This window comes from Eucyclogobius newberryi, unplaced genomic scaffold (assembly GCF_026437365.1).
Source record: "Eucyclogobius newberryi isolate DKJ021-1_F unplaced genomic scaffold, fEucNew1.0.hap1 SCAF_2, whole genome shotgun sequence".
NCBI classification, from domain to species: Eukaryota; Metazoa; Chordata; class Actinopteri; order Gobiiformes; family Gobiidae; genus Eucyclogobius; species Eucyclogobius newberryi.
This window is the reverse complement of record NW_027315834.1, coordinates 23,628,768-23,640,870: the sequence shown is the minus strand read 5'-3', so window position 1 is coordinate 23,640,870 and position 12,103 is coordinate 23,628,768. Positions and strand designations below refer to the sequence as shown.

Here is a 12,103-nt window from a genome sequence, read left to right as displayed (position 1 = left end):
TGACTTGACACGGCAAACAAATGTCTGATCATTTGACAGAAAGTAACTTGCTCATTGACAAAAGTCTATCTCTGTACAAGTCGGACAAAGGCTTGGACCAGCTGGATAAAAGGCTCTTGTCCCTCGTGGCTGCTTTTAGGAGTGGCAGCCTTGGTTTGACTCAATAGAAGGATTCCACTGGCAGGAGAAGAGGGAGAACCTCTCCTGAAGTGCCGAGACAAGCTCGACAGAAGAGTGCTCTGGAAAAACAGGAACAACATGAAATATTTGCTGCAGGAAAAAAGTGACCCAGTAAAAAGCTTCATATTACCAGTTCAGAGCTGAGTTCCTGTTTGAGCCGCTGTTTGTCTCTGGGAGGAATTAAATGGTCTCTGAGGCACCGTACAGCCTGAGAGATCAGCACATAGAAGCAGTTCTCCATCGTGAATATGAGCAACGACCTTGAGAAGATAAAGTTCAATGTAATGTGTTTTTTTTTTTAAATGAGATGTTGAAAAACTTTGCATACTTTAGGGCTTGAACCTCCTCTAATGACGCCAGTGACACAATACTCAAGGAGGCTGGTTCTTTCTTCTTATCCATCTAAAGAAAAAAACTCAATTTAAACAAAATAACTGGGAATGCATCATTTACCAGTATTGAAGACTTGCCTCGCTCAGAATGCTCAGAGCAACATTAATGGTGGCCAACAAAGTCCCAAAGGAAGGAGGAACATCCGGGTCAAATGCAGGAGTTGTGAAACTCAGCACGAATAGGATCCTATATTCTGCCAAGTCCATGCACTAAGACAAATGATGACAAAACCTTTTATTATTACCCGTTCTGTGTATTTTTGTGGTTGTGATTCATCACAATGGCTGACAGATTAATGACCTGATCTAGAAGGATTTGGCAGCAGTCTGGAGTGAAGTGCTGTAGTGTTGCTAATGTTTTGCTGAGGATCTTGAGGAGACTGCACTGAACAGCCAACAGTGCTTTGTGCTCCAGCTCCTCTCTCTCCCCTCCACTGGGCGAGTCTTTAGAGGGGGTCTGAGGCAGACGGCTCGTCCTTGGGAGGGGCCCCGGGGGCAACGCCTCACCATTCTTTACCTAACACAAACATTCAAGGATGGGATCAAGCTAAAACATGGGAGATGGTTCTATAAAAGCGACTCTGACCTGCAGGTAGTGGTGAAGCATTTTCTTGCTGTGGAGCAGATATGTGCACGTCTGACACAGGTAACACAGATTTGTCTGTGGCAAACACGGTTAAGTGAGGACACAATTTTTACAGACACACCAGTAATTAAAGATGTTTTTTATTTTTTTTTATTTATTTTTTTTAACCCTACCTGAATGTCTTCGAGAAGTTTGGGCAAGTGGAACTGCCACTCCTTACAGAAGTTAGAGAGTTGAAGCAAGAATCCAACAGTGTGGTCTGCCTCGTCCAAACAAGCCAAACTCTGCACAGTTCGAACTGCATTCAGACACTGCAAGTGTGCACAGAAAAACAAAAACATTTTAACAGAATAAACTTTACTCCTTTTTCTAAGCAGTTGAGCTATAAACTTCTACCTGTAGAATGCGTTCTTGGTGCACTCCGAAAAAGTCTAGGGCATCATTGATGAAGGTGTAACGAAGAGTTTTGAGCAGACTTTCCATCAGGGACATGCACAGACGATAGACACTGGGCCAGCATGCAGAGTCCTGGGACTTTCGCGAGAAACTCTACACAGATATGTTTTATTATAATCTGACAGGGGTATTTGTACAATGTAGCTGTTACTACCTGAGATGCAGTAGACACTTCATATACACTTAGGAGAGGTAGACAGATGGTTTGAGTTATACCAGCACCAGCAACTGCTGTGGCCCCCTGAGGAAAACAAACACTTTACAAATCAAGAAAGGAAAATGGAAGGATAAATAGTTGATTCAACTTAATTAAGTACTAATTTACCTGTGGAGTGCGGGCTAATGTCAGCAGCAGGTGAAGCGCAGCCTCAGTGAAGTAAAGATTGTGCCTGGATTGCAGGCTGAGCTCCAGTGCTCTCAGAACAGAAGGCAGCACTGGGACTTTCCTCATCACCGAAACCCACTGTTCCCCATCTTCATCGCTGCGACACAGTTCCTTTGCCAAATGCAGAGCGAGTACACAGACCTGAGGGAAAAATGTAAGTACATATGATGAGAGGTTTTGTGACCAATAAAGGACATGTACTCTTAGTTTCTCACCCCGTCTCTCCGGTCTTTCTGTTGTCCACGAGGCGAGTCCGTTTCCATAGAATCTTCATCCTCAAACGTCTCTCCTACTTGACGCAGTAGACGAGTGTTGTCAATAAGAGCCAAAGACTCATCTTTTACTGTTTCACAGACAGACAGTAAAAGTTGAGGCAGCCGAGAAATCTCCCCTCCTGCAACATTAGAAACAGTCAGCCAATACTAAAATGTGTAATAAAACATCTCATGCAAGGATCGTTTGTACCATTGAGGCCTTGAATTTGTAGCACAGATATCAGAGCGGAGAAGATTTTGGCTTTGGTCCTCTCCATCATCTGCGGATCAGCTTGCAGGACACTTTCCAGGATCAGTGAGAGAGGACAAAGGACATCGGGCGCAGCAGCGACCACACTGGAGTGACAATAGTTGCTTTAGTCTTGATTAGAGGTGGGCAATTTATCAAAAATGTATAATATTGTGAATGTTCTTTTGACATTTAAATACTGTGCATATCATTGGGTATGAAGTGTCTTGTGACTAATTTTACAGTCTATAAACATTGTTGATACCTAAAACTCAACTAATACATATATAGACATGTTTTAACACATTATTGTATAATTGACAAGCAAGATAAAAACAGGACAATTCCAAGACTAAATCTCGCCTAAACCAACTCTTAAGGGAGGACTAAACCAACACTAAGAAAACACATAATATCCTCTAAATATCATGGTCGAGATACCCCAAAAATGTATTAATTGTTCTTCAGTGTTTCCCTATTAATAAATTAAACTATGGTGCCCGCCCCACAGTCTAAAACAAACAAAACCAACCAGTCTGAAAAAATAATACATGTGGCTTGTATTATAAGAAACTCACAGAAAATACAAACCTTTTCCACTGTTTGAGGAGAATGAGCAGCAAAGTGGCCATCATGGACCCGAGACGTAGACATGGCACAGAGGAGGGTGTTGTAAGCTAAAAAAACAACGCATGTCAAAATCTCTCACACACCACACACACACACACACACACACAATTCACTTACTGCAGCTTTAGCTCCGTCCAAAACATCCATGAACAGTTTAAGCTTGGTTGAATCCTCAGTTAAATGCATCACTTCAGACTAAAATTGAAAACCGTTTTAGAAGATCGCACACATTGGATAGACAAGACTTGAACTGTAACGTACGTGAGTGGTGGCAAGAATGAGCAGCATTCTCCATGCTGCAATCAACATCTGCGTCTCTGCAAAATAGCAAATACCCTCCTCCTCCATCTCTGCGACATGGCACACCAGAGACTTGACATAGTGGGACCAGTACTCGTAACGCCGGCTGTTGGAGAATTTTTGGAGACAGTCCTTAAGACTCTTTTCCATCGAGGCACTAAAACCAATAGAACAAGGTATTTTCTTAGGTTCAAACTAAATCTTTTCAGAAAAGCATGTGCCATTAGAACATTTTGTCTAGGATTACCTCACAACATAGTAGATTTCGAGTCCAAGTATTTTCATAACAAAAGCACAAGTTTCCAGCACACAAGGCTACAAACAGAAGTGGAAAGTGAGTCAGGTACTATGCACAATGCACTGCATTATTTGATTAAACAAACTAAAATACCTCTGCCGTGTCTGAAGGGGGAGGAAGGCTACCGAACAACGGTGTGGACAAATTTTCCCAAAATCTTTCCCTAAAACAAGGATAGTAAATTATTATATTGATATTGCAATCATTTAAAACTGTAATGTGTGGTAGTAGAAAAAGCTTCAGTTGTAGTCATCTGGACTCAGTTTGAAAAAATAGACGTTTCGACTCTCATCCAAGAGTCATTGTCAATAACAGAATTTAGGTCGAGAACGCCGATATTAATACTGTTCTGTGGTAAGACCCGCCCATTGGGAGGAGCCTTCCTGAAGTAGAAAGAGTTGTTTGTTTCAACAGAAACTCCCCCCTTGTATCTACCGAGCTAGCCTATTCAGAATCTTAATGGGCTGTATATATATATAATGTGTGTAAAAAAAAAAAAAAAAAAAACATACTTGGATCTTAGAACAGAAATGGCACTGTCCCTTCGATCTTGCCAGAGAGCCAGAAGAAAGGCCAAAGCAGCTCTGTGGAGCAGCGGTGGACACCAGTATTTACCCTGCTGCTTTGAGTCAATCAAGTCCAAAACCACATGAAGACAGCTCCATTCTCCCAGGAGAAACTCCTGCCAGAGAAAAAAAATGTTTTACCAAATACAGCCAGTACAACACAAGATCAAATGCACACACTCACCTTTGACCCCTCACTACTTTCTTTGACTTCTAAATTAAGAAAGAGTTCGATCAGGCCTGGTTGTGTTTCCACTGCAACCGTCAGAAACTCCAGAATCATGACTTTGATCCTCATGTCTTCCGTTTTGCTCTGCAATCGTGTGAGGAATGCATCGCGGATCGCCGCAGCGTCACTGCCAAGACAGGCGTAAACGGACATGGGCGCCACCTGGAAGTACAAGTTACAACAGACCAGAGCGAGACAGCCACATGCTTTTGGACTGGATACAGCACTTACAGTGGCGAGGCGTTTGAGAAGCTGGATGGCCAGTCGAGGTAGAGCTGGGTCATGTTTATGGTAAATGTACTTTGCCAGGACAACTACAAGGTTGTTGCTGTGCCCACCATGTTGTGTCAGAGCTTGCTCGAGGGGCGAGACGACATCAGAGGCAGGTTTAAGGCGGATGACGTTGTTTGTGACAGAGAAAGCAAGTTTCACAGTTTGGATAAGAATTTGGCCTGGACCTTCAGCCCCAGCACTGGACAAGAGACAATATTCAGACACCAGTCACTGGAAATAAAAATAGCATTATAATACCTGCTTGGCTGTGCGGCCAGTACCACATCGATTGTGTCCACCCCGACCCCCATTATGTTGACAATGGCTTGACCAGCCTCAGTGTTGGCCAAACTGTAGATGCACAAAGATTGCAGCGTAGGAGCGCTGAAGGAAGAGAGAACCATAAACACTTTCACAATTTCACAAATCATCCTTTGTTTGGAACACTCCAAGGTCAATTGCATAATTTACCTCCCCTGACTCTCTCCTTCAGGGCTCAGGTTGAGAATGGCATGGATAAGTTCCAATATCAGACAGCCTGCAACAGTGTGTTTTTTAGATTAAGAACAATATATGTATATTCAATAAAGTATTCAAATAACTCACCAATTCTCTCACGCACGCCGTAAGTGTTATAACGCCACTTATGGTAAGTTGGGAGCATTTCCTTTAACACCAAGAGCACACAGGGTACCAGACCATTGTTCTGTGTGCTTCCAAGCTGACCCTAAAAGACAGTGTGGATGAATAAAACCACCAACGGTGCACATACATATGCGTTATAGAAAACTATTGAAAGAAACCTTAACCAGAGTAGTAATAAGTCGGAGAAAGGCAATGGTCACAGGATATTCCCCTTTTTGCTGCTCAATTTGAACCAACAGATTGCCATAGTTGCCCGCTTTCATGCCCTCAGTACTGTAAAGACCCAGTTTGTCAGTTTGTTGTGTTTGATGCATTTACAGATGAGCAGTGATGTACGTTTAGCTTTTTACCTTATGCATTGAGCCAAGGACGTCAGTGCATTAGAGGAAAATGGTAAAAAGCCTGTGCGCTGTAGACTTGACCACACCTAAAAACAACATTACAATAAAGTATAAGGACAAATATCATAATATAATTCATTTGAAATTACCTTTCCAGGCAGCCTTGCAGCCAAAACAGACAAGCAGTTTACACACGAAGCGATAACGTCTACTGGAGGACTCATGACCGATGTCAATCTACAATGAGCAGAAGGGAAATTATATCACCGTGATATGATGGTACTTATTTTAGGTTGCAATTTTACCTCTGTAAAAGCATGTAGATGCGGGAAGTGAGAGGTAAAAGACAGTCCGACACAGACCAGTCTGTGCTAATGATCTTATGGACCAGATCCAAGATTGGTTTCACTCGAGCACAGTGTGAAAGAACATCTAGTATAAAATACAAACAAATTAACATAAGGTTCACTGATCTCAGGCATACAAAACACCATACCTGCAGTGGAAACCACATGGAGCAGCATCTCCACCTCACACGTGAACAGAGTCCAGGCACTGTAAGAATAATCCCAGCGCACCACAAAGTCCTGCTCAGGCCCAATCAGGACCTGGCCCTGCACACCCTGAGGCAGCCACAAGTTTGTCTGTCCAGAGCCTGATGACATACACGTTCAAATCTTTAATATGACAACATTAAATCACTTGGGGTCATTGAGAACAATACAGACCAAGAGGATAGAGGAGTTTTGGGGTGTTTCTTCTCCACAGCGTTTCATCATCGTTGGAGATTATGTCATTGGGTTTATGCTTGTGAATTTCTGTGTAGAATGACATCTTATCTAAAAAGTTGTAAACCTGCAGATGAAAATCAAATATAGTGGTAAAAAGTAAATAATTATTGCAATAACTATATTAGTTGTTGTTATTAAGACCATTGCGCGGAGTGAGAAGAGAAAACATGATGATTGACACAATGGATGGCGTAAATAAACAAACCTTTTTTACTGTGGTCTTGTTTGAAAGAAGAGCAGTCAGTAATTGCAACAACGGTGCAATTTTGTAAGGAAACATCCCAACTGCACTGTCCAAAATCATCCCCAATCCCATGTTGGGCTTCTGAGAAAGAAGAAATTTGAAGAAATCTCATGTAGTTTTTAGACGTAAAAATCAACCAATCAATAAATAAATCCTGTCTTGGATTTGGAGGCATAATGATTCTTTATATACCCAGTAGTGAGAGTGTGGTTAGGCGATATTCCAATATTTTTAAAACGAAATAAGCCAGCTACCAACTACAAACCGTTGGGTATATGAATCATCATTATGTTTGAAGCAGAAGGCTGCCGATTTCACTTGGTAGACAAGTGTTCAACTCTCACCATTTCCCAAAAGATCTCCGCCAGATTGGGAGCAGAAAGGACCTCACAGGCAGCATCAATTAGGTGAGAACCCGTTGTACCTCTCTCTGTCTGCAAAAGGAGTTTTTGCGTTGAAATAATATAATGGCAGTAAATGACATTCTTCTGGTATAAAATAATGCCAGGCCTCTGCTATACCTGAAGGCTATCCTCTTCAAAGGAAGTGACAACAAACGACAGGAGGCCGTAAATGCACATTTTAGCTGTGCTTGCTGTGCACTGGAACACAAATATGTAACGTTGGCCATCTTACTGTTACTTAATATTTTGGCTTCGACAATTAAAAAATAATTCCAAAACTGTATATTTTCTCACATTGTTTCCTGAAGCTCCAAGACTTTTAAGCATAGTAGACAGGTATTCAAAAACTCCCAGCTGCAGTGCAGTGTTGCCAATTCTTCTGACTACAGGACTGGTCTCCTCAGGCCTCAGCGTGTGTCTCAACAGGACCCAGGCCAGCAGGACAGGGCCATGATGGTGAATGTCTCCAAAAGTAACAAGCAGCTGGTCCATCACCTTAAATGAAAAGACGAAAACAATGATTCCAAGGTCTCATATCGTCTATATAATTTCAGTAGTTAATCAAAAGTATTTGTTGACCTTAACTACGTCAGTGGCACTTGAAAACTGATGTTGTTGTATACGGTCCTCCAGCGCACACTTGTGAAGAAAGTCTATGTCCATTCCCTCAACCAAGATAAGAGAGCTTAGGTAGCTACAAAACAAACCAATAATGTTTTTCTTATTATCATTCTTATTTTAAAAAATGAAACCTCTAATGCTAGAAATCTCCTTACCCAATACGTTCTACCAGCGCATCCATACTTTTGTCCACCAAATGCCGGTTGGTCTGGCGCAATCCAAAGCCTTGTTCTTTAAACATTCTTGTGAAACTCAGGAGATCTGATGGAGTCATCTCAAAATAGGCATAATGGAGAAAAAGTATCTCCAGAAGCAACGATTGCTCTCTTAAGCATTGGAAAAACCATAGAGAAACCTGACATTCGGTCTAAAAGTACAAAATGTAAATCAAAAATTGTTTTCTGTAACTAAATGAAAAACAACTCACCATAAGTGGTCCATGGGTTTCCCATGTTGGGGCTTCTGCATTAAAGAGATCTTTGAACTGGGTTTGATAGTTGTTCACTAGGTCTTTTTCAAGTTTAGAGACACAGTTACTGTACTCCACCTGTGCAGACACGCTTATTAACAATATAGTGTACCAGTTATAACTAATACTAATCACTAATAAGAGCTTCTTACCCTGTAGGGATGTCGCTCATCCTGAAAGTACGTCAACAAGAGAAGGATACATCTGAGCAGGCACATGCGCTCCTCATAGTAATAGTCTGTTATCTGTAAAAATACAAAAGCAAACCGTCACAACCCGAGCCAAATGATGGCCTCCAAAATGTAAGTGCAGATGACAACCTTTAGAAGCAGAGCCTGACTTTGTCTCTCATCTTTCAGTACGACCTGTGCAAAAAAACATTCAATTTTTTTTATTGATTTTGTAATAAACGCATGGAAAAAAAACAAAAAATTCTACCAGCCTATATTTTTACATATCCTCAAATATATAAAATCTAAAACACCTTCAGTGAATCTCGTGTCCCTCTATAGTCCTCTTGCAAGTAGCCCTGTAAAAGTTGGACACTTTGTTGCTCATCAAGACACTGTTGAAAAAAAAAAAAGCCCAGTTAATTCACAGCTTTAAATTCCATCTCACAAGAGTAACTATTAAACACTGACCATCAGTTTGCTGATTCTGAGGCCAAACTCTTTTAACGCTTGTGCAACATCTTTGTTTTCCTTCAGCTTTTGAGCAGATGCAGGGCTAGATTTGAAACAAGAATATTATTTTTTATAATATAATGGTAGGCGACGTTTATAATTTTAAGGGTGTGACTAAACCTGGGCGGCTTGTAGTAACTGAGACCTTGGTGTAATCTGTCCCAGTGTTTGTCAAGCTCCTCTTCTATCTGAACCTGTGCAGTAAGAACAATATATTGCATTAAAACTGAATAATTTAGTATTAGTTAATAAAATAATAACGTTTATAAAGTATGATACGGGCAATAACACATACCGGCTCACGTAAAGCAGATCTTCCCAGCAATATAGTCCACAACTCTCTGCAGCTCCTAATAATTAAACAAATTAACAACAGTTAGATGGTTTCCGTGACTCAAGAAAAGGTTTTGAGGTCTCTACAAATGATGTGTTTAAAATACAGAGTAACCCTGCCACAATAACAATAACATAAAGCAGTTTCAATTGTGAAAATACTAGCATCAAATTCAAATGTGGTTGCAGTCACGTCGCGTTGAACGCATACAATGTGTGTAAAGTATTAATATTTGATCACATATTGTTACATAATTGTTGTATTCAACGTTGCAGTGTGTTAGTAGTTAAAACACGTTCAGTTAGTTCACAGTTGCTGTCATGTGGCGAGCACACTTCAAACGGAAACCGTTTGAATTAGTAATGCTAAGCTACATTAGCATAGTAACACCGACACTGAGAAAACAAACAGATGTGATACATTGCACAGCACAGACTGTACGAACTATCAACGCAAAAGCAAAACACATAAACTAATTGAAGAATACGTTCATGATTAAATGTTTAAGACTAATTTCGTACCTGACGATCGTCCCCGAATCCGCCATTTTTCTTCTGATTTGTGATTGGCTAGTGGGAAGTGTCATATATTTTGTCTTCTTCGCTGGTTCTTCACAATGATTTTACTTCACTGCTGCCCTCGTGTGTCAATCATATGGTGTACTTATGATTTTGTACAGCAGCAGTTGTTTAATCACCCTGTAATAAAAAAATATGATTGTTATAAAACATTTTTAAAAAGGTTTAAGAAAACATGAATAAAGCTAAATCGTTTTTCAGTTATACTGCATCAGCATGAGCAATGTGTACAAGAAGTCAAGAGACTCCATACAAGGAAACACACTTTTTTTCCTTATTTTTTTAAAGTAGGCTATTCATCACTGAATTAACGGAACTAAAACATAAGTAGATCATCATTTTACATTTTGTTCAAACTGCAATACAGACCCAAAATTGTTTTTGTGGAATTTTACTGTAGCAAGCAGCATATTTTCTGTAGAACCTGTTTGGTCTTGTTTGCTAACTTGGGGAACGTCCAGCGTTCTATTTGTTGTTAAGATAAGATAAGATATGCCTCTATTTGTCCACACATGGGAAAATTTCGGTGTTGCAACGCAGGTAGATACAGAAGAAAAGAACAGATAACTTATAGGAAGTTTTGTTGTTGTTGTTGCTTTCAATGGCGGCTGGCAGCCAACTGCAAAGGTGCATTTACCGATATCTTCTTCTTCTTCTTTTTTCTTTTTTCTTTCTTCTTTCTTCTTTTTTCTTTCTTCTTTTTTTTTTTTCTTCTTTGGTGTTTATGGCGGTTGGTATCCAAGTGTTACATTACCGCCACCCACTGTAGACTTTAGACTTTATTCTTTAGGGTGCTCCAGCCATTGCATGATATACTTTTACGGACTACGACAGAGTCTGAGGACTACGAAAAGTCTGAGGAATAAAGTCTGGCGGTAATGCAACAATTGGATGCCAACCGCCATAAAACAACAACAACAACAACAACAACAACATAGGGTGTTTTATGATGTCACATGCATTCCATTTAGCCTTGATCACCTCCTGTGCTTTTCACTCGTGCATCGAAGATAGGGGATATAGACAGCGGTACGCCAAAGAGGAAGAATAAGATATTTGCCATAAAACACCAAAGAAGAAGAAGAGGAAGAAGACCTTATGTGCTTAGAACTTGTGGGCTATGAGCTCCTGCGCTTCTCAAGAATAAAGTCTAAAGTCTAAGACGTACAACTGCAGTGGGTGGCGGTAATGTAACACTTGACAACCAGTGTTACAAGAAGAAGTCCACTGTACGAAAGATCAATCAGGTCAGGGCGGAACCAGAGAAGAATCAGCGAAGGAGAGAGAAAGAAAGCGATCTGTGTGTGTACCTGTGAGGTTCAATAAAGATAAGATAAGATAATCCTTTATTGTCCACACATGGGGAAATTTCATTGATACAACGCAGCTCCTGACCCGTCGCCGTGGCTCCTCATTCTCTTCACTCACCTGAACATAGCATTGCTGTCCTAACCCGACACCCTGCAGTGATGGCTAAATTATCAAGTTATTACAGTCCGCACTACATTGTCAATTACATGTTTTTATTTTTGAAAGTGGCCACGTGGCTTTTATAAACCCTACATATTTCACTTTGAGTCTTAAAAGCGTAATTCAATCGATTTCTCGCCGATTTGAGAACTCAAGCGGTAGTGCGCAAGCGCAGTCGCCCCGTGCGGACGCATAGTAAAGCCTCGCGGCCACACGTGCAACGGATCACATCGCATCTCTCGTCTCCCATAGATTTCCGTCTCTTCTGAGCCAGCTCGAACTGTCTTTCTCTGTCTTAATTTTGTCCCGTACACTGAGGGAACTATATTATGATGGATCCATGCGCTTAGACACGGGCAAACGTGCTGCTCATGGGGATGAGCCAGAACGAGGCTACAGGTGAGCGGTAGGTGCGTTCTATGATTGATACGTGGCAGGACTGATCGGTAGTCCACGCCACGAGGAAATAAGACTCAGATTTGGCGCCCCAAAAAATCGTCCATTATGCCTTTAACAAATAATCACAACAAGAACAGGGTTGTGGGTGGGGATAGGGGATAGGTGAAAACAGGAATTTTCTCAATCTGAAATCACGTGCCTCAATCCAATACAGGATCAATCAAAATACAACTCAAGTAGTAAACATTGACTGTAAACTAGTGACCAGGAAACGTAAAGTTGATTTCATGAAATGTCCCCTTTAAGAAAACGCTTGGCCACGTGA

At 41.0% G+C, this 12,103-nt stretch overlaps 1 protein-coding gene across 1 annotated transcript; it reads right to left on the bottom strand.

The window, feature by feature from the left end:
- Positions 1 to 36: 36 nt before the first annotated feature.
- Positions 37 to 9,896, bottom strand: nup188 (nucleoporin 188). Its single transcript, XM_072454626.1, has 43 exons — positions 9,853 to 9,896; positions 9,293 to 9,347; positions 9,118 to 9,191; positions 8,956 to 9,040; positions 8,799 to 8,879; positions 8,635 to 8,679; positions 8,467 to 8,559; positions 8,273 to 8,392; positions 8,001 to 8,212; positions 7,804 to 7,918; positions 7,519 to 7,719; positions 7,342 to 7,422; positions 7,165 to 7,254; positions 6,782 to 6,901; positions 6,514 to 6,640; positions 6,282 to 6,440; positions 6,091 to 6,217; positions 5,935 to 6,022; positions 5,795 to 5,871; positions 5,603 to 5,717; positions 5,406 to 5,526; positions 5,271 to 5,337; positions 5,058 to 5,183; positions 4,758 to 4,998; positions 4,482 to 4,688; positions 4,244 to 4,413; positions 3,825 to 3,894; positions 3,681 to 3,748; positions 3,395 to 3,590; positions 3,251 to 3,328; positions 3,095 to 3,180; positions 2,465 to 2,610; positions 2,215 to 2,393; positions 1,940 to 2,140; positions 1,769 to 1,855; positions 1,555 to 1,707; positions 1,332 to 1,469; positions 1,159 to 1,233; positions 874 to 1,089; positions 651 to 782; positions 509 to 582; positions 311 to 440; positions 37 to 239 (listed from the first exon to the last, which is right to left on the bottom strand). Exons 1-43 carry the CDS (start codon positions 9,876 to 9,878, stop codon positions 66 to 68), a joined length of 5,226 nt encoding a protein of 1,741 aa, XP_072310727.1. The 5' UTR covers positions 9,879 to 9,896; the 3' UTR covers positions 37 to 65.
- Between the last annotated feature and the right edge of the window lie 2,207 nt (positions 9,897 to 12,103).